The 22,771-nt window shown below is 44.3% G+C and overlaps 1 protein-coding gene across 7 annotated transcripts in view; it reads left to right on the top strand.

Moving 5' to 3' along the window:
• The first annotated feature begins 323 nt into the window (after positions 1 to 323).
• MTCL1 (microtubule crosslinking factor 1) overlaps positions 324 to 22,771 on the top strand; it is a 157,065-nt gene continuing 134,617 nt past the window's right edge. For 2 of the 7 annotated variants that reach the window (XM_064294709.1, XM_064294710.1), the window contains exons 1-3: positions 1,331 to 1,514; positions 10,795 to 11,019; positions 12,793 to 12,951. In XM_064294709.1, the coding sequence (XP_064150779.1) occupies positions 1,440 to 1,514; positions 10,795 to 11,019; positions 12,793 to 12,951 (459 nt within the window). In that variant the 5' untranslated portion in view covers positions 1,331 to 1,439. Of the gene's footprint in view, positions 1,515 to 9,723; positions 9,774 to 10,794; positions 11,020 to 12,792; positions 12,952 to 22,771 lie in introns of those variants that run through there. The other 5 variants (XM_064294712.1, XM_064294713.1, XM_064294708.1 and 2 more) reach the window with 4 other exon arrangements.

Consider the following 22,771-nt stretch of genomic DNA (forward strand, 5'->3'; position numbering starts at 1 on the left):
AGGCGGCGGTGGGCCGGGCGCGCGCTCGTACTTTCTCTCCTGCGGGAGCGGCGGGCGGGCGGGCGGGCGGGCGGCGTTGCGGGGGGCGCGGCCGGCCGGCGTGGGAGCGGCGCGAGGCGCCCGTCAGCCCCAGCTCATGGACGCGGACCGTGCGGCTGGGACCGCCGTGGCGGCGGGACCCTCGAGTCCGCAGCGCCGCTTCTAGGGGATGCGAGCGGCAGAACTTGAGCTGCGGTGACCCGAGCCGGGGGAGAGCGAGGCAGGCGGCGGCGGCGGCGGCGGCGAGTCCCCAGGGACCCTCGGGCCGCGGGTGCGGGTGAGGGCAGCGGCGGCGCGGGGGCTGGGGCAGAAGTGATGCGAGCGCGCCCGGGGAAACTGCCCGCGGCCACCAGGAGCATCTGCCGCCGGCGCCACTGCGCGCGGCCCGGGACCCGGCCATGGAGGCGCTGAACGGCCCCGCGGGCGGCGGCTCCCCGGACGCGAAGCCGCAGCCGCCTGGCCAGCACCACCGCCACCACCACCTCCACCCGCTGGCCGAGAGGAAGCGGCTGCACCGCGCACCCTCGCCCGCCAGACCCTTCCTCAAGGACCTGCTTGTGCGGCCAGCGGCGCACGGGCCGGCTGCCCCCTCCTCGGCTCGGGCCCCGCCGCCCGCCGCCCCGCGCTCGCCCAGCCTTGCGGGCAAGACGCCGTACTCGCCCGTGTCCCTGGCTGCGCCGGGCCGCCTTTCCCGGCGCGGCGGCGGCGCCCCCGGGGCGAAAGATAAGCCCCCGGCGGGCGCCGGGGCCAGGGCGGCGGGCGGCGCCAAGGCCGCCCCAGGCCCCAGGAGGGCGGTGCGCGCGGCGCCCGCCGAGCTGCTGCCCCGGTCCGGGAAGCCGCCACCGCTCGGAACCGAGCCGGCGCTGGCAGCTGCCAAGAACCGCAAGGCCCGGCGCGGCTCTGGGCCCCCCGGCGCGCCTCCGGCTCGGGCCGCCGAGCCCCCGTCGTCCGCCCGGCTCCCTGCCGTGACCCTCCCAGTGACCTCGGCGGCCGCCGCTGGCGCGCGCATCAGCTCCACGGATAGCAGCTCCGACCTCTCCGACTGCCCATCCGAGCCCCTGTCGGACGAACAGCGCCCGCTCCCCGCCGCCAGTAGCGACGCCGAATCGGGCACCGGCTCCAGCGACCGGGAGCCCCCGCGAGGAGCCCTCGCGCCGAGCCCCGCAGCCCAGGACGCACCGCCGGGCAGCCCTGAGTCTCCCGCGCTGCTCGCAGCGTACCCCGGCGCCAGCACTTGTCCTGGGGGCCGGAGCAGCCCGGGCGGGGTCTCTGCGGGGTTCCCTGGGTCCGGCCCGGCAGACGATGCTCGGGGCCGCGCGCCACTAGAGCGAGCGGCCCCCGGGAGGGCGGAAGGAAGCGGTGGGACCCCCAAGGAGCCCAGCCCGGGCGAGCAGCCCCGGATGGTGCCGGCGGCGGCGGAGGAGGAGCTGCTGCGGGAGATGGAGGAGCTGCGCTCGGAGAACGACTATCTCAAGGTGAGCGGCGTGTCCCGAGGCCGGATGCCGCAGAGATCCACGAGCACGCCCTCGGGGCTGTACGAGCGCCTTCTCGCTCTCCCTTCCTCCCCGCACATGCTGGGCGCTGGGACCTTGAGCCAGAACTTCGGAAGGCTCAGAACCCCAAGACTTGTGGGGCCCAGCCAGTGTGCGTCTACGCTGTTCTTTCTAGAAGTTTTGCGTATACCGTGGCACCTCTTGACGTTTGGGGGTACATATTGGGTACCTCAGCCGATCTTCCCGTCCCCTTTGTGCCCACCCTCACCTGTGGGAGGGTTCCCCCAGCGAAGGAGCGCGGTCCGGGAAATTGCGTGTTTGCGTCGGTTTCGGCCACCGGTTCTCCTGCCGGCGGAAAAGAGTGAGGTGCCTGCGGGATCTCCTCGGGGCCCCTGTGGCACAGAAAGGACCCCACCGTTTTCGGGGGGTAAACCTTTAGTCCAGGGGTCTCTTGAGTGTTCCGCTGGCGGGTCCTTTGTGAGTGTCCTGAAGCCGGGCATTTCTGTGTTAGGAGAGCCCGATTCCTTCTTACGCAAAGACTTTCGAGGGAATCGCAGCCTCCGCCGCCCTGCCTCTTGAGTCCTCTGGGGCAAGGCCTGTTGATGATGGCCTCCCGGTGTTGTTAGCATTAAGGCACTTAGACCGACTCCATCTTTTCTCAGAGAGGAGGCTGGTACTGCAGAACAGAGGGGCTAGGCGACACTGGCCTGCCAGAGGACCGAGGTGCGGCTGTTAGAGTAGTAAATAACTCGGTGGTACCTGTCAAGATTCTGATGAATATCCACCCAAACCGAGGGAGTGGCCTTCCTCCCTCGGTGGGTAGTGTGATTTGAGCTGTTTTCTCAGATAGGCCTACCCCATTTAGGGCCAGCCTTTGGCTCCAGCCCTACGGACCAGGTTTTTCAGGTGAATGGTGGTGGCGTGTGCTGTTCAGACTGGGATGAGAGCGCCTTAGCTGCTGGGTAGTCCTAAACCTTAGCCTTATCAGGAGCTGCTCTAACCAAGTGTTGTGGAAAAGGGAAACAGTGAGGCAGAAAAAGCGAGGTGAGAAGAGAGCAGATGGGCACCTGGGTGCGATGTTCCAAGTTGACACATTGGCTTTTGCCACCTCTTACGTAATAGACAGGAGAGTGAAATCCCAGAGTGCTGAAGAGAAAGGGCAGCTATGTTGTGTGTCACTCTATCAGGAAAACAGCCCTTTGCAAATCCTCAACACAGGAGCGCTCTCTGTAAGCTAATATGAGCTAATCTTGTTCATTTTTGTAGCCCCAGTCTTAGCATAATCCCTGGCCACATGACTGCCGCCAGACCAAAACCCAGTGCCGTGGAGTCGGAATGACTGCTGAGCAACAGACAATTGAGTTTCTTTAAAAAAAAAAAAAAAAAGTTCTCTGTACACTTCTGATGTTAAGGTAGCCAACCCGACATCACTTCAGGGTTCCTCTCTGGATAACTTGCTATTTGCCTAATTTTTTCACTGTTAGATGCTCAGTGAATGAAATGGGCTTCTGCCCTGGTGCCCACCCTGATGTATTTGATATGTCAGTTGATCCTCAACAACACAGGAGACTATGTTATCATAACCCCAATTTCATAGACAAGGATATTGAAAACCCAGTAAGGTCAAATGACTTGCCCAAGGCCACACAGCTATAGTAAGTGGGGAAGCTTGTATTTCCTTCTCTCCAGAGCCTTCGTCTCCAGAGCCTTTGCACTTTTCTCTGTATCTGGCTTCCCCTCTGTTTCCAGTGAGGCTACTTAGAAACACTGCTTCAGAGTCATTATATTAGTGCAAAATGTACCCTGTGTTTGGCTCTTCTAGGGAACATCTGTCTTCTTAGGTGAAGGGTCTGTCATTAACACCTGTGCAGTAGAACCCACTGGAAATGTTAAATTTGTGGAAAATGTTCAGCTGCCCTTTTCTATGAGGAAAGCACTGCGGCCACCTAACTGTGCCATGTGCAGCACCAGCCCGTCCTTGGACAGCAGGAGAGAAAAGTGGGCAGAGAAGACCAGAAAAAGTTGGCAGAAAAGGAGAGCTGGGCCATGCATACGTGCGAGTTACATGGCTGATCATTCAAAAGCTTAAATTACAGTACAAGAAGTCCCTGGGTTACGAATGTCCGACTTACATACAACCCGTAGTTGTGAACCAACCTCGTAAAGCCTACTGTAGTAAAAACTCAAGATACAAACAGTGGTTCGTAATAACAAACAGATAATACTTTGGTATCAAAACATTATTACTGCATTTTTATGTTAAAGATGTTTTAGTGTATTGGGAAGTGTTTCTTACACGTGGAGAAATACACTATATACTACATATTAAGACAAACTTTTGGCTAACTGACGTTAGATACAAACCGTACCTAACGGCTCTGACTTATGTACAAATGCAACTTAAAACAGATTTAGGAATGAAACTCCTTTGTAATCTGGGGACTGCCAGTAGTTCATTCAGGAAAGAAACACAAGAATCCGGATGGACTTTTCTAAAGGTCAGAGCCTGCCTGCTTGTGGAAAATTGAGCTAAGAGCTTAACGACCTCATAGGACAAAAGGCAGAAGTCAGGCCTTGCCACGTGACCGTTAGAGCACGCACATTGTAATCGTTGTTTAGCGGTACTTTTCTTAGATGGTGGATAAAAGCGCATCCTTGACCTTCTGCTTTCCTTGGGAATATTGCACAGAACTCTCACGAGTAGCGGCAGCATCTGCCCGTTCAGTTAGCAGAAGAGCCTCAGTGTCATTGGTGACTGCCCATCACCTTGGCCAGAAGTTGTGCTTTGATAAATTCTGGAGGACTGTGACCACATACAGGATCGCATTCTTTCCCGAGTCAGTGCTGTCACTGTTGCTGTAAAAGGCTGTCACAGTTTCTGAGCTAGAATGACCAAAGAGTAATCAAGGAGAAAAATAAGGTCATCAAAACCATAGAAGGCCATCTTATTGACCAGGAAATTCAAGTGTTTTTAGCCAGACTGCTGTGTTGTTTTGTTTTTTTAAATAGCAAATGTGTCCCCTACACACCTTTCCTAACTGAGCGCTGTATGGGGCTGCTCCGGAACTCATTTTCCATTCCTGGCTCCACCTACATTAAAGGTACGGAGGTGACTAGGTGAAAAATGCAAAAATGATTCAACCCAGGAAACTGGCTTTTTACGTGAAAACACAGTCAGAAAAGCACTCTTGTCTTCCTTTGACTTCTGATGAACCTGAATATATTTGGAAGTTTTCAGAAATTAAGGGGAGCAGTTGAGTTCACTTATCCAAATGCCTTTGCTTCTTTCTCAAGCAAAACCCGGACATGTTCCTTAACGATGAAGACTTGGGCTAAGTGCTGGTGTTCCTTCCTCCTGCCTGCCCTGACTGTGTTTTGCTCAAGTGCTCCGAGACAATCAGACAAGCCTTGTGCTCGTGGTGAACATACTAATCGTGCTGTCTCTTTCCACAGGCTTCTCAGGAGGGCTTCATCGCTCTGAGTTTATTGACCTCTCTTGAAAATGCTTTTAGTGTTGCAGGGCTCACACGCCTCTCCTCCCCACATGAGTGTCCTGTAATAGCACTCGGTTCCTGCAGGGTGAGGGGCATGGGTGTGGGCAGGGCCGTGGGCAGGGCCGTGTTTCTCTTTACCTCCTCAGGTATTTGAGAATTACTTTTGATAAAAAAAAAAAAGAAACCAAAAAACAAGTCAGTGCTAGCTGCAAAGTGAGATAAAAGTGATCTTTTTTTAGGTGACTGTGCTCCTAAGGGAGATTATCGTGAAGGTCGTCTTGATTTTCCAGGCTGCAGGAGATGACACTGATCCTCCTAACCGCCCTATTTCTCACGTGAGGTAGTCCTTTGACTGGCAGGCTCTGGAGTGGGGTGTTACAGTTCCCCTTGTGGCCTGGAGGGGAGACACTAGAGGCAAGAACAAGCATTACCAGCGCTGTCAAGGGCTTTCAGCTCCCCATCCCCTCCTCTGGTTCCCCACTTTTTAGCCCTCTGGAGGGTGAAGGTGGAGAGTATTCCTGGTTCTCTCCTGACATAGCCGATTTCCACACCCATTCTTTAGTCAGCCTGTGAAAGAACAGCTATAATAGTAACCTTAGGTGGCAGGATAATGCAGATGGGGGCAAATGGGGCCCATCAGCAGCGGCATGAACTGTCACTTTGGTAAACAGTGGTGACCGGCTCCAGCCTCCTTATCTACAGCTGGGACTCCTTGGAAAACATTTCCATTGTCCAGAGGGAGATGAGGTGGATTATTTGTATATTACAATAGATGATAGTTTCTGTCTGCAGCTCCCTGAAGATGGAACTATTGCAGCTGTAGCCAGATGACTGCCCTCCTGTCTAACTTGGGTCTATTTAAAGAGGGGTTATTAAAATAGAAATAGTTACAGTTTTCAGGTTGTTTAAACGGGATGAAAATTTGAATAAAGTTATCAGTATGATCAAGAGTGTTTATTATATAAACCAAAAACCAAACCAAACCTCTTGCCGTCGAGTCGATTCCAACTCATAGCAACACTATAGGACAGAGTAGAGCTGCCCCATAGAGTTTCCAAGGAGCGCTTGGTGGTTTTGAACTGCTGACCCTTTGGTTAGCAGCCGTAGCACTTAACCCCTACGCCCACCAGGGTTTCCTTGTTATATAAAGAAACCATAAGTTCAGTTTTTATATTTGTGGATAAAATTGTTTTCCTCTTAGAGGGTTTCATTATTTTAATCTTGTTTTACTCTAGGGTACCTCATTATTCCTCTAATTTGATATTTGGATGTGTATATATGTGTGTGTGTGAAGCCCTGGTTGCGTAGTGCTTAAGAGGTCAGCTGCTAATCGGAAGGTTGGCAGTTCAGACCCCCCTGCCGCTCCTTGGAAACCAACCCTATGGGGCAGCTCTCCCCTGTCCCACAGGGTCACTCTGAGTCGGAATCGACTCGATGGCAGTGGGAATATGTGTGTGTGTGTGTGTGTGTGTGTGTGTAAATAAAATGAGGCTTGATTTGTTACCTGCAGACAAATAGTTGAACAGCTTTACACTACTCCAAGATTTCATTTTATATAAAAAAATTTTGAAAAATATATTCATCTAAAACTAGATTAGCTTTTCAATGACATAACGATTTACCACTTAAGTATTGGCAGACCTGATGTTAATTTACTATAAAACTGTTTATGAAGGAAAGGTTTTTTTTCTGATTAATTCCTTAATATAAAAACCAAGAGTAATTTTCCACTTTTACTTACAGTTGCCAGGTTATATCTGCTGGAAATATTATATCTTCTGCCTGATTTGGTTTTCTTAGACATTTAAATGGCAGACATCTTTAAGGTTCTGAAATAAAATGATTTCTAAATTGAAGCATGCTTTCAGAAAATTAATATAATGTTAGTTTAAAAATCACTGTCCAGCATGACCCTAATCTGAACAATCACAGTTTTTGGTTTTCAAACAGCTGGTGTAATTTGGTTTTCTTTTGTAACTTCACTGAACCTGAAAATTGCTTTTTCAAGGCTATATGACAACATTGGCCTTGGCCCCATCTCTGCAGGCTAGTGTTGGGAAGCCGTTGGAACTTTTGGAATCTCAATTTCCTCTTTTTAAAATGGGGGCATTAGTATCTGTGCTGCTCATCGCAGTGCTTTTTGGAGGGCCAGTTGCTGTAATGGATATGATTGTGCATTGGCAATTGTAAAGCTCTAAATGTTCGGTTGCTTTTATTTACACTGAGGGTGGGCTTTTAAAAGTGCAGTTTAGTGTCTGTTAGATTTCATCTATAGCACATAATTTATAGTATTTACTGGAAAACGCACATATTTGGAACCAGACAGCCCTGCGTTTACAGTCTGCCTTCTGTTTATTAGCTGCGAGGCTTTGGGCAAGCTGATTTGTCTCAGTTTGGTTTTCTCGTCCATAAAGTGGGGGATAATATGTTCCTGGCAAAAAAGATAATGAAGGTAAAGTACTTAATAAAGGATGTCTTTATTAGTGTGGAAGTTTAGATAAGATATGAGTTATAAAATTAGTGATTCAAATGCATACAGTTATGGTCTGTCCCTAATTTTCTCTTCAGTACAACTCTTGTTGGTAAAAACGCTGTGGGGCAGTGATTTATTTATGCCAGAAAAAAAAAAAAATGAGCTGTTTACATACGGCCTCCTCAGTGATTTATAGGTGTGTCCAGCCCTCAAACAGTTTTTTAGCCTGGAGGGATTGTTTACACATCTCTGTAACATCTCCAGCATTTAACATTAGATTGATAACAGCCCTCCTGTTTCGAAATCTGAGAACTAGAGAATGTTTTTATACCTGGAAGCTGTATCTTACATCTTCTTACTCTATATACTGTTTTAAAAACTTCTGTTTGATAGATCATCTTTCTAGAAGGAAAAGCCATCATAAAGGATTCCTGCCACGAGCGGAAGTCACTATGTATTTGTGTGACACATATATACATATATTGATTTAGTGGCTTAAATCAGTCTTCTTCACTTTTACTGCACTTATTGATCTTTTTTTTTTTTTTTAAATTAGTTAATTGGACACAGAAACTTAAGTGTAGAAATCAGGCTCTTTCCCAAAGTCAGACCCATCAGATTCCTGGATGTGACCGCAGTGAAACTTGACCTTGATTTTGGAAGAGCTCTTTAATGCTTCGTCAAAAGAATGGCAACAACAAAGCACATTTTAAAGCTTGCCTGCCATCTTTGGTTGGCCCCCAGCAGGCACTGGGTTAGGGCACAGCTCCCTCAGTCTCATTAAAGCCTCAGCGTGTGGATCAGGCACCTGTGACAACACCCCTTTTGCTGAGTGTTGACAGTCCCTTTCCGATGTAGCTGTGCTCCGGGTGCTCCAGCTACCTGAAGAGCCCAGCCTTTCCATTCTGTTCATGGACATCCAACTGACTAGCTTTTATGTTGTGTCCACTAACTACCAGCCCCAGCAAGTCTTCCTACCGGGAACAAGATTTATCGGGAGAAATGTCTATAAGGGGGGGGGGGGTGGGAAAGAAACTTGGTTAAGACACATTGAAACGCCTTATATTTTTATGTTTTTCACCATTGGCATAGAAATCCTGTAGGAATACGTATTAGCCAAGAAGAAAAAGATTTCATTCATTTGACCACTAGGCAGTTGGTGAAGCTTTCTTTTTTATGTCTGTTCTCCTTGGTAGTCCAGTGAGACAGGCTCCATTTGGAGTCTTGATCAGGATAGTGTGAACACAGCAAGGAGAGTCTACAAGCTGGGGGAGGGGGGAATAAACTGCCACGTTTGTGCCCTTTCCAGCAGAGACCATGGGCTGGAGGATCCTCTTCACCCCATTTTGTGCCAACCTGCATTTTTCCATAAGGACTCCCAGTTTATTTGTTGCAGTTCTTAATCTTACCCAGGATAAATGAATCTTCAGGAGATTTCTTTCTGTTCAATTTCTTGCCCACCTGAAGGCGCAGATGTTGGGAAACCTTGTTCTTTATTGTAAGTAAATCTCAGGTTTTAAGAATGAATGCAGAATTAGTAAGAGTGGCAAGAATCCAGGAACAAACTGAGTAACAGTACGGAAGCGTACAACTTAGTGTGTCCAAGTTTGGGCGACAGTTTTTTTCCTTAAGCCTCAATATTGAACAACACCAGACGGAATGACTGAGAATCTCCTAGAGACTGTTATACCTCAATTTTCAAACTATTCAGGAAAATTCTCAGAATACTTTCATTAGTCTTCACCCTTCCAAATTGCTTCTAGTTAAAACCTTTTATACTTCGGTAGAATTTATATCTAGTATACTGAAGCTGCGGAGCCATGTTGGCACAGTGGTTAAGAGCTTGCCTGCTAACCAAAAGGTCAGCAGTTCGAATCCATCGGTTGCTCCCTGGAAGCCCTATGGGGCAGTTCTGCCCTGTCCTATAGGGTTGCTGTGAGTCATTTGACTTGACGGCAACAGGTTTTTTTGTTTTATACTGAAGCTACTTCTGGGGGCTTGGGAATAGTTTTTCATAACTGCGATACAAGACTGGAGCAACATAAAGGTGTAGTTACATCTGATTTTAGTCGTTGAGCTTACCTTTTAGTGTGGGTGACGATGAGAAAAACTGTAAATGATGTTGGACAGTGATAAGAGCTGTAAAGAAAGTAGACCAAGGCAAGGACTGGAGATGGTGGGGTGGGAGGTGGCCAGGGGAGGCAGGTGCGCAAATTATGTCTCCATGTGCTCTGCAGGGATGAGGAGAAGCACTTTCGGAAGAGGAAATAACAGGTGAACATAGGCTGGGACCTGTGAGGTGGGTGGGATGGGCGGTGAGGGGATAGGCCCAGGGCCAGGTCGTATTTGGTCTTGGAGGCCATGAGAGGACTGTAAAGAATGTCCTTGGTATGACAGGAAGCCCTTTGAGGGTTTGAGTTGGGGCTGGGGTGATCTGACTTACACACTAAAAGGAGAGCCGTGCTGCATGGAGAATAGACTCTGGGAGGATAAGCAGGGAGACCCCAGTGGACTAGATGGACCCCTGACACAGCTACTCTGATGGGGAGAGATTGCATGGTGCTGAGCTGACAGGACTGCTGCTGGGCTGCATGTGGAATGGAGGGAAAGAGGAGGATTCTCCTGGATTCGGATTATCTTCATGCTGACGGCAGTGTAGAATGGAGATGGGAATCAAGGATAGGGAAGTGGAAAAATTCAAACCCAACATTTTTTTCACATATTTGAGAAGGTTTCTTGTTTAGAAGGGTGAGTTGCACCTTAGTTACATGCTAAAATTTGCGTTGTGGAATGGAATTTTCAGGACATTTTGAAGGAATGTTTTAATTCCAGTGGCAGTTAACTGTTACTTATTGTCATTATCCCACTAAAGTTTATGTTCTTTGAAGGCAGGGTTGGTCTGATTCATCTTAGTACCTAGAGTGGGCCTTTGAGATATAGGCTAGGTCAATGTTCGGTTTGAATCTGTAGGTCTGTTTATTTGCAGATTTGATTTCATTTACGATTATGATAATATAAGGAAATAGGAGGAGTGGAATAAGTTCTAAGGCTGCTGTGAATACTCCAGGTGGGTTTTTAATGTCGGGGTATATAAGATGTGGACAGACCTTTGGTGATGTTACCTCATGTGAGCATGTATAGAGGCTGCCCTGCCAGGTTACATGTGTGGCTGGAAGCTGCTGGGTGTGGGTGCAGGCATTTTGTGTTTGGAGTTGAGGAGTGTGGGATGGGGGAGAGGGACACCACCTTTTTTGATGGTCTTGGCTTATAAATCTACTCTGTCTGGCTTGTGTAGGATGAGTTGGATGAACTTCGTGCTGAAATGGAAGAGATGAGGGACAGTTATTTAGAAGAAGATGTCTACCAGCTGCAGGAACTTCGGCGAGAACTGGACCACGCAAATAAAAACTGCCGAATTCTGCAGTACCGTCTCAGGAAAGCTGAGCAGAGAAGCCTGAAGGTGGCTCAGACTGGGGAGGTGGATGGCGAGCTGATCCGGAGTCTGGAGCAGGACTTAAAGGTACATGAGCAGGATCTCCACCTGGAAATGCAGGCGCAAAATGCTGACCCACTGACTTGCTATTTTATTTAATTTTTTTTTTCCCTTTTTTTTTAAATTGAACTTTAGATGAAGGTTTACAGAAAAAACTAGTTTCTCATCAAACAGTTAGTATACACATTGCTCTCTGACATTGGTTAACAACCCCACAACATGTCAATGCTCTCACTTCTCAACTCTGGGTTCTCTATTACCAGCTTTTCAGTTACCTCCTGCCTTCCAGTCCCTGCCCCAGGGCTAGTGCTCCCATTTAGTCTTGTTTTGTTCCGTGGGCCTGTTCAATCTTTGGCTTAAGGGTGAAGCTCAGGAGTGACCTCATTACTGAGCTGAAAGAGTGCCTAGGGGCCGTATTCTCAGGGTTTCTCCAGTCTCTGTCAGGTCAGCAAGTCTGGTCTTTCTTTTTGAGTTAGAATTTTGTTCTGCGTTTTTCTGCAGCTCTGTCTGGGACCATCTATTGTGATCCCTGTCAGAGCAGCCAGTGGTGGTAGCTGGCACCATTTAGCTGACTTGCTGTTTTAATGTTCTTTTGAGTGTTTGTATTTGTCTCAGAAAGTGTTAGCATCAACTTCGTTTCCTTTGTGGCTTATAGGTTGATGTGGAGTCATATGACTGTCGATAGCCAAAGATGTAAATCTGTGATAATGTGAACTGGAATTTTAAAACCGGAGGAAAGTTGTAGTAATGGATTTATAGCACAAAATAATTAAGACTTGCTAACTGGTCTGACAGTCAGAAAGAAATTGTACAGAAATGCCTTCTGAAGATCTGAAATATTTTTTAAAAATCTATCAGTTATCAATTCAGTTATCATTTAAAGGCTGCTCTTAAAAGTTGGTCATAATCACTTAACATTTTTATATTATTTATGTTTCTAGGATGCAGAACATCTGAAATTCCATGACCCTAGTGAGCTTGTATAGTGGTTATTAACTGAAGGAGAAGTGGTACCTCTAAGGACCATTGGCAAAAATGGGAGTGAGGCTAAGAAATTCTAGACTTTACACCATTTCTCTCTCTGTTGGCAGCGTCGCTCTCTCTGATCCAATCATCCAGTCATTTCTCTAGAGATGACTTATTTATGACGTTGTCCTCATTATAGGAGCACTTGTGAAATCCCATTTAGCCTTTCATTGTGATAACAAGAAAAGAATCTTTGTAATTCTATAAACCACTAACAAAGTGTTCTTCAGTGTGATTTAAGGGTGATTTATATTTCTCTTCCAAAGTCTCTTTTCTCACTTGCTGCTAGAAAGTAAAAATGTTCAACTGCATTTAGTATTAAAGCATTTTACCACACCAGAGCCACAGTAGACAATTTAAAGCTTAAATGCATTAAACATCTAATGCATACAAAGTTATTTGTTAATTTTAGCAGGCAGGTCCAATATTACCTTTAAAAAAAAAAAAAAACCAAACCCCTTGCTGTCAAGTCAATTTCAACTCATAGCAACCCTATGGGACAGACTAGAACTGTTTCCAAGGAGCAGCTGGTGGAGGGTAGGGTTATTCAAAGTGGCCTTTTAATCCAGGTAAAAGTCATATTCTCCCTCATAACGTGGATTTTGTGTTTTGTGTTAACACCCTCCTCCTTTAAAAGTGGGTTTATTGAATATCCCCAGGGTCTTTGCTCTTTGATGTAGTACCTGATAATTCTGTCTGTGAAGTTATTTGAACGTGTGCTAAGCAGGCAGAAAGCTCCCTGTCTTGATGATCGTTCCCTGTGGGTCTGTACAGGTAGCCAAAGACGTCTCTGTCAGATTGCACCATGAACTTGAAACTGTGGAGGAAAAGCGTGCTAAAGTTGAAGATGAAAATGAAATGCTCCGACAGCAGATGATTGAAGTGGAAATATCCAAGCAGGCCCTCCAGAACGAGCTGGAGAAACTGAGAGAGGTAACCCAGACAAGTACGGGGATGCCCCCCTCGCTTTAGTTGTTAGCCTGGCTGGCACTGAAGGGGTCCAACTCTGCTTGTTCCCTGAAGCAGGGCTCAGCAAGCCAAGGCCTGTTTATATGGCCCGAGAGTAGAGAATGGTTTTTACATTTTTTATAGCATTGTAGAAACAAACACAAACCTAAAAACCTAGGGCCGTCAAGTTGATTCCGACTCATAGTGATCCTATAGGACAGAATAGAACTGCCCCATAGGGTTTCCAAGGAGCGCCTGGCGGATTTGAACTGCCAACCCTTTGGTTAGCAGCCGTAGCACTTAACCACTACGCCACCAGAGTTTCTCCTAGAAACACACACATACACCCGCCAAAAGCAAAGAAGACAATGCAGCAAAAACACTGTGTGGCCTGCAAAGCCTAAAATATTTATTACCTGATCCTTTATGAAAAATTTATTTTCTTATGAGCCGATCATTTATTCCTTTTATGTGTCAAAATTGAGTATATTATCACTAGCACACAAAGTTAAGCAGTAGCTTTTTTCTCTAGAATCTTCTAATGAGCTGGAGAATATGTTATGGTTGTCTATGAAAGCTGAATAAACGGATAATGTCTGTATGCTACCAGTTCTTATACCTCCAAATCAAAAAAACCCACTGCCATCGAGTTGATTCCGACTCATAGCATCCCTATAGGACAGAGTAGAACTGACCCATAGAGTTCCCAAGGAGTGCCGGGCAGATTTGAGCTGCTGACCTTTTGGTTAAAAGCTGTAGCACTCAACCACTGTGACACCAGGGTTTCCACTTGTACCTCAGCCAATACAATTTAAATATTGGGTTTTTTTTTTTTTTTTTTTTTAGGTGTGAATGTATTCTAGCAAAGATGTCTAGATGATGTATGTTTTTCGTTTGCTTATAGTAATGCAAATTCTATTCTCTTGTCGTCCATTGTAAGATTGAGGTGGCATATTTTCTTGGAAAATATCCTGCGTATTGATTTAATTAAAAACTATTGGCGAAGGCATTCAGATGATGGTTAAAGCCAGCGTATTACCTGCTAAGATATGGACCTCACTTAGCAGCTCAGTTTTCTGATTCACCCAGCCGTTACCCATCCAGCTAGCTGTTCATCCACCTACACCTGATTCAGGTACTGGCCTAGGCCCTGGGGGTACCAGGGTCAATGTGGCAGCACAGTCTCTGCCCTCAATTGGCACACAGATTGCAAAACAAGTCACAACAAAGTCATAAGTGCCGCTGCCTCTGGCTTCTCCCTTCCCCATCCTCATCCCTGTTCTGCTGGCTTCCCTGCTGTTCCTCAGATGTGCGAGTTTTGCCTTCCTCATGCCTTCACTATGCACTCTAGAATGCGAGCTCCACTGGACAGGGCTTGTCCGTCTGGCTCACTGAGCCCAGGACGGTGCCTGACACACAGTAGTCACGCATGTGGGTGAGGGAATGAAGGGGTGAGAATATACAGCCATGGTGGTCAGAGCTTGCTGGAGGGACTCAGTGAGGCTGCACAGAAGGAGACACTTGAGTCTGAGTTCTTTCTCTCATCATGGTAACACTTGCCTGCCCTGGACTGGAGGGATTTCTCCTCTAGTTGTGGATCTCTTGCCTCTGCACTTACAGTTCCTGGTACTTAATTCTCTTGTTTTCCTTTGGTCTGAGTTTGCAAAAGGTATGTCGTAATGATTTTTTTCTCAAAATTTCCAATTTGAGTTTGACCTCAAGGATGTAGAAAACAACTTAGAAGTGTATTTTATAGATTGTATATTTGTGTGTGTGTAAATATATAAGTATATGTATACACACATAACTAGTTGCTATTGGATCACCTCCGACTCATGGTGACCCCATGTATGTCAGAGTAGAACTGTGCTCCACGGAGTTTTCCGTGGCTGATTTTTTAGAAGTAGGTAGCCAGGCCTTTCTTCTAAGGAGTTTCTGTGTGCACTCAGCCTCCACGCTCTCAGTTAGCAGCCAAGCACATTAACCGTTTGCAGCACCCAGGGATGTATACGTATATGTGTGTGTGTCCACTTCTGGTCAGCTGAGCTTTGACAGAGGACCAAAGTACATTAAATGGGGAAAAGACATTCTTTTTAGCAAATGATGCTGGCTAAACTGGATGTCCATCTGTAAAAAAATGAAACAGGACCCATAGTTCACACCGTACATAAAAACTAACTCAAAAATGGATCAAAAACCTAAATAAAAAACATAAAACAATAGTGATCATGGAAGAAAAAATAGGGACAACACTAGGGGCCCTAATACATGGCATAAATACAATACAAACCTTAGCTAACAATGCACAAACACCAGAAGAGAAATTAGATGACTGGACGCTCCTAGAAGTTAAATACTTACGCTCACAAAAGACTTCACCAAAAGAGTAAAAAGAGAACCTACAGACTAAGACATATCTGACATGGCTGTAATCTCTAAAATCGATAAAATACTTCAAAATATTAACAACAAAAATACAAATAATCCAATTTAAAAATAGGGAAAGGATATGAATAGAGACTTCTCCAAAGATGACATTCAGGCAGTTAACTGACACGTAAGGGAATGCTTGTGATCATTAGCCATTAGAGAAATGCAAATCAGAGCAACAATGAGCTACCGTCTCACTCCGATATTACTGGCAGTAACCAAAAAAACCAGAAAATAACAAATGTTGGAGAGGTTGCACGGAGATTGGAATTCTTATGCATTGCTCATGGGAGTATAAGATGGTGCAGTCACTGTGGAAGATGATTAGGCGCCTCCTTACAAACCTAGAACTAGAAATACTATATGATCCATTAGTCCCACTGCTAGGAATATATCCTAGAGAAATAAGAGCTCTCACACGAATGGACACGTGCACACCCATGTTCACTGCAGCATTGTTCACAATAGCAAAAATATGGAAACAACCTGAGTGCCCATCAACAGATGACTGGATAAGCAAACAGTGGTGCACGCACTCAGTGGAATACTGTGCAACAATAAAGAACAATTATGAACGACGTGGACGAACCTGAAGGGCATTTTGCTGAGCAAAGTAAGTCAATTACAAAAGGACAAATATTGTTTGAGACCATTGTTTACACACAGAAGAAAGACAATTTAAAAAAAATTTTTTATTGTGCTTTAAGTGAAAGTTTGCAAATCAAGTCAGCCTCTCATACAAAAATTTATATATACCTTGCTATGTACTCCTAGTTGCTCTCCCCCTAATGGGACAGCACATTCCTTTCCACTTTCTTTTTTCGTGTCCATTCGGCCAGCTTCCGACCTCCTCTGCCCTCTCATCTCCCATCCAGAGAGGAGCTGCCCACATGGTAAAAGAGACGATTTTTGATGGTTACGAGAGAGGGGAGGGGTGAGGAGGGGAAATCAGTAACTAAATAGTAGATAGGTGTTAACTTTGGTGAAAGGAAAGACAACACATGATACAGGGGGAGTCAATACAACTTGACCAAGGCAAAGTCATGGACGTTTCCTAGACACATTCAAACATCTTGAGGGACCCAGTTACTGGGGCTGAGGGGCTGGGGACCATAGTCTCAGGAAACATCTAGGTCAATTGGCACAACATGGTTTGTAAAGAAAACGTTCTACGTCCTACCTACTTTCTTGAGTAGCATCTGTGTTCTTAAAAGCTTGTGAGCAGCCACTAAGATACATCTATGGGTCCCATCCTGTCCAGAGAATGTAGGAAACCAAAAACACTAGGAAAATATTATTCGCAAGGATTAATGGACCACATGAACCACAGCCTTCACCAGCCTGAGCCCGGAAGTACTAGATGGTGCCTGGCTACCAACACTGACTGCCCTGACAGGGTTCAAAATAGAGGGTCTAGGACAGAGCTGGAGAAAATTGTAGAACAAAATTCAGATTCACAAAAAAAGACCAAACTTACTGATCTGACAGAGACTGGAGGAACCCCTGAGATTATTGGTCCTCGGATACCCTGCGAAATCAGGGGTGAGGCCAATCCCGAAGTCTGCCTTTCAGCCAAAGATTAGACAGGCCTATAGAACAAGCAATGACACACGTGAGAAACCTGCTTTTTTAGCAACACCTGCCCAGAAGCAGGGATGAGAAGGCAGGAAGAAGGGACAGGAAAGCTGGATGAATGAATAGGGGAAACCGGGGGTGGAAAGGGAGCGAGTGCTGGCACGTTGTGGGTATTGCAACCAATGTCATAAAACAATTTGTGTATAACTTTTTGAATGAGAAACTAATTTTTGCACTGTAAAAATTCACCTTGAGCGCAATAAAATAAAAAAAGTGAAAAAAAAATCTGTGTGTGTGTATTTTTTCTAGTACTTCAGAAGGTTGAAAATGGTTGACCTTAGCTTAGTTTTAACTTCTTAAAGATTGCCCAAATTTAACTATTTTATTTTACTAAGAATTTTTGGGCACCTGTTACATGCTAGGCACAAATAATAATGAAGTTCGTTGTCACTTGCAAAGGACAGAGAAAGTTACCCCAGTGGACATGGACTGTTGAAAGGAACTGAGGGGAACCAGCTAGCAATCAAATAGTTCCCTTGGACTACAGCATCATTCATCTTGACTCTGATATGATTTTCATTTTTTGGGTTTGGTTGAGGCTTCTTTTCTGCCTAGGAAATGGTCAGATTTTGTAAACATTTCTCGTGTGCTTGAGAAGAACGTGTTTGCTTTAATTTTGGAGTGAAGACTTTTGTCTAAATTCATCAGATAAAAGACTTTCAAATGTTAGCTAGAACCCACAGAAAGACATCATTTTACGTCATTACTCAGTATGCAAATATAAATAAAAGTTTCAGAAAACAGTGCTTTTCCTTGCCATATGGAATGCATTCTGATATTTTCAGTTATGTTCAGTTTTATTTATTTTTAAATTTTATTTTTAAATGGTAGCTATTTTTTTTTTATAGTCCACTAGTCCACTAGGTTGATTTACAGCCCGTTAGTGGATTGTGGCAATTTGGAAAAAATGTATTAGATCGTTTCTTAATTGTGTGTTTCAAATTTTCTATATCCCTTATTGTTTTGTCTGCTAAATATATCAATTTAGGAAAAAGATGTGTTAAAAATTACCTATTTTGATTGTATATTTTGAATTTCTTCTTGTAATCTGTCAAATTTTGCCTTACATATCTTAAGGCTGTATTTTAAAATGCATATAGATTTAGGCCTGTTTTAATTTTGTGATGAATTATTCCCTTTAACATTTGGTGATGACTCTTTATCCTAATTTATTGCTTTTTGCCTTAAACTCTACTTTATTTGTTTTTAAATTCTATACCAAACTCATTTTGGTTAATATTTGCCTGGTTGTAGCTTCTTTGTGGAGCCCTGGTGGCGCTGTGGTTAGGTGTTCGGCTGCTAACCAAAAGGTTGATAGTTTGAATCCACCAGCTTATTTGTATCCAGCCCTAGTGGCGCAATGATTAAGCACTTGGCTGTTAATCAGACGTTTGGTGGTTCAAACCCACTGAGCATCTCCTCAGAGGGAAACCTTGTGACCTACTCCTGTAAAGATTGCGGCCTAGAAAGCCCCGTGGGGCAGTTATACTCTGCCACATGTGGTCGCTATGAGTGGGAAATCTACTTCATAGCACCTAACAACAACATCTTAATTTGTAATTCCTTTAGTTCTATGTCATCGTATTTTAGGTGTGACTCTTGTGAGTGGAAATAGCTACATTTTGAAAAATGAAATCTGAGAATCTCTTTTTAACTGGCGAGTTTAACCATTTGCATTTAATGTGATTATGATGTGTTAAAATTCCTTTCTGTTACTGTACTTCATACTCTATTTTCTATGCTTTTTCTGTTTCTTTTCCTTGGTTTTTATGTTGCCTTCTCTTTGAGTTTTTCATTCCGTTGGTTAGAAATTTATATGTTTTATTTCTATTCTTTTAACAATTACTCCTAAATTTTTAGCATGTGTGTTTGTCAAAATCTAAAACTAATCATTATCTCTATTTTCCTCCTGAATAATTCAAGCATGTTAGGAAGCTTCAATTCCAACTAACTCCTATCTTTTATGCTGCTGTCTAGTATTTTAGTTTACGTTTTTAACCCCCCAAGTTGACTAATAGTCAATGCTTATTTCCATTTATCTACAGATTTACCAATTTATTTACTTACCATTCCTTCTTGAGTGTTTGCTGATGTGTGAATATATCCTTCAGTAGTTTTTTTTAGTAGTGTTGTTGTCTGAAAATGTTTTCATACTCAGTCTTAAAACATATTTAATTGGGCATAGAATTCTAGTACTTTGAATATTTCATTGTCTTTTGGCTTTATTTTGTTGTTAAGAGGTTTGTTGTCAGTATAATTATTGTTTTGGCAGGTAACCTGCCTTTACTTTCTGGGTACTTTCATGATTTTCTCTTTGTATCCGGTATTACCTAGTTCCAATCGGATGTATCTAGATTTATTTTGCTCAGCACTCATTGCAAGTCTGAGTATCTTTCATGAAAGCTGGAAAATGCTCACTCTTTGAATATTGATCAATACTGAAATTATCTCTTTGGATAGTGTTTCTTCCCTATTACCTATTTCTTCTAGAATTTTTGTTAGTCGTGTGTAGAACCTTCTTAGGTTGGACGTTCTTATTCCATTTCACTTAACTTCTCTTTCTCTCTGTGTGTGTGTGTATGTGTCTGTTCATTTTCTGTGCTGCGTTCTGGGTAATTTCTGCCGCTCTTGTCCAAGTTAGTAATTGTTTTCTTTTATAAAGATGGGAAATGCTGTTTTATTCCTTTATTTTCCATTTCAATGAGCTTAGCTTTTACTTAATAGAATTAAAAAAATTTTGCTGTTCTTTTTCATGGGGTTTTCTTTTCTTTATTGTACTTTAGGTGAAGGTTTACAGAGCAAATTAGTATCTCATTAAACAGTACACCTATTGTTTTGTGGCATGGGTTGCCAACCCTGTGACATGCCAACATTCTCCCCTGCCTGACCATGTGTTTACTATTATCACCTTTCCTGTCTGTACCTGCCTTCTCGTCCTTGCCCCTGAGCTGCTGTGACCATTTAGTCTCGTTTTGTTTTATGGGCATGTCTAACCTTTAGCTGAAGGGTTAACCTCAGGAGTGACTTCAGAACTGAGTTAAAAGGGTGTCCGGGGGTCATACTTCTGGGGTTTCTCAGTTCTTTGTCAGCCCAGCAAGTCTGTTTTTTTTTTTTTTTTTAAATTTTCATTGTGCTTTAAGTGAAAGTTTACAAATCAAGTCAGTCTCTCAACAAAAACTTGCATACACCTTGCTACATAACTCCCGATTCCTCTCCCCCTAATGAGACAGCTTGCTCCCTCACTCCACTCTCCATTCATGTACCTTTCACTAGGCAGGAGATGCCAACATAGTCTCAAGTGTCCACCTCATCCAAGAAGCTCACTCCTAACCAGCATCCCTCTCCAACCCATTGTCCAGTCCAATCCCTGTCTGAAGAGTTGGCTTTGGGAATGGTTCCTGTCCTGGGCCAACAGAAGGCCTGGGGGCCATGACCACCGCAGTCCTTCTAGTCTCAGTCAGACCGTTAAGTCTGGACTTTTTATGAGAATTTGGGGTCTGCATCCCACTGCTCTCCTTCTCCCTCAGGGTTCTCTGTTGTGTTCCCTGTCAGGGCAGTCATTGGTTATAGCTGGGCACCATCTAGTTCTTCTGGTCTCAGGCTGATGTAGTCTCTGGTTTATGTGGCCCATTCTGTCTCTTTGGGCTTGCAGTTAGCTTGTGTCCTTGGTGTTCTTCATTCTCCTTTGATCCAGGTGAGTTGAGACCAATTGATGCATCTAAGATGGCTGCTGGGTAGTGTTTAAGACCCCAGATGCTTCTCTCCAAAGTGGGATGCTTTCTTAATAGATTTTATTATGCCAATTGACTTAGATGTCCCCTGAAACCATGGTCCCCAAACCCTCACCCTTGCTACGCTGGCCTTCGGAGCATTCAGTTTATTCAGGGAAATTCTTTGCTTTTGGTTTAGTCCAGTTGTGCTGACCTCCCTGGTATTGTGTGTTGTCTTTCCCGTCACCTAAAGTAGTTCTTATCTACTATCTAAGTAGTGAATATCCCTCTCCCACCCTGCCCCCCTCCCCCCTCTCGTAACCAAAAGAATATTTTCTTCTCTGTTTAAACTATTTCTCGAGTTCTTATAATAGTGGTCTTATACAATATTTGTGCTTCTGCAGCTGACTGATTTCACTCAGCATAATGCCTTCCAGAGTCCTCCATGTTATGAAATGTTTCACAGATTCATCACTCTTCTTTGTTGATACGTAGTATTCCGTTGTGTGAATATACCATAATTTATTTATCCATTATCCGTTGATGGGCACCTTGGTTGCTTCCATCTTTTTGCTATTTGTAAACAGTGCTGCAATGAACATTGGTATGCATATACCTGTTCGTGTGAAGGCTCTTATTTCTCTAGGATGTATTCTAAGGAATGGGATTGCTGGATCGTATGTAGTTCTATTTCTAGCTTTTTAAGGAAGTGCCAAATCGATTTCTAAAGTGGTTGTACCATTTTACATTCCCGCCAGCAGTGTATAAATGTTCCAGTCTCTCCACAGCCTCTCCAACATTTATTGTTTTGTGTGTTTTAGATTAATGCCAGCCTTGTTGGAGTGAGATGAAATCTAATTGTAGTTTTGATCTGCATTTTTCTAATGGCTAATGATCGTGAGCATTTCCTCATGTATCTGTTAGCTACCTAAATGTCTTCTATAGTGAAGTGCCTGTTCATATCTTTTGCCCATTTTTTAATTGGGTTATTTGTCTTTTAGCAGTTCAGTTTTTGCAGTATCATGTAGATTTTAGAGCTCAGGTGCTGATTGGAAATGTCATACCGAAAACCTTTTTCCCAGTCTGTAGGTAATCCTTTTACTCTTTTGGTGAAATCTTTGGATGAGCATAGGTGTTTGATTTTTAGGAGCTCCCAGTTATCTAGTTTTTCTTCTGCATTGTTAATACTGTATTGTATACTGTTTATACCATGTATTAGGGCTCCTAACGTTGTCCCTATTTTTTCTTCCATGGTCTTTATTGTTGTAGATTTTATATTTCGATGTTTGATCCATTTTTGAGCTCGTTTTTGTGCATGGAGTGAGGTGTGGGTCTTGTTTCATTTTTTTGCAGATGGATAACCAGTTATGCCAGCACCATTTGTTAAAAAGACTGTCTTTTCCTCATTTAACTGTTTTGGGGCCTTTGTCAAATGTCACCTGCTCATATGTGGATACATTTATGTCTGGATTCTCAGTTCTGTTCCATTAGTCTACGTATCTGTTGTACCAGTGCCCGGCTGTTCTGACTACTCTGGCAGTATAATAGGTTCTAAAATCAGGTAGAGTAACACCTCCCACTTTGTTCTTCTTTTTCAATAGTGTGTTACTTATCTGGGGCCTCTTTCCCTTCCATATGAAGTTGGTGATTTGTTTCTCCATCTCATTAAAGAATGCCGTTGGAATTTGGATTGGAATTGAATTAAAGCTATAGATCGCTTTTTGGTAGAAAAGACATTTTTATAATGTTAAGTCTTCCTGTCCATGAGCAAGGTATGTTTTTCCACTTATGTAGGTGTCTTTTGGTTTCTTGCAGAAGTGTTTTGTAGTTTTCTTTGTATGAGTCTTTTACATATCTGGTAAGATTTATTCCTAAGTATTTTATCTTCTTGGGGGCTACTGTAAATGGTATTGATTTGGTGATTTCTTCTTCGATGTTCTTTTTGTTAGTGTAGAGGAATCCAACTGATTTTTGTATGTTCATCTTGTATCCTGATACTCTGCTGAAGCCTTCTATTAGTTTCAGTAGTT

This window comes from Loxodonta africana, chromosome 11 (genome assembly GCF_030014295.1).
Source record: "Loxodonta africana isolate mLoxAfr1 chromosome 11, mLoxAfr1.hap2, whole genome shotgun sequence".
In the NCBI taxonomy this organism is placed as follows: domain Eukaryota; kingdom Metazoa; phylum Chordata; class Mammalia; order Proboscidea; family Elephantidae; genus Loxodonta; species Loxodonta africana.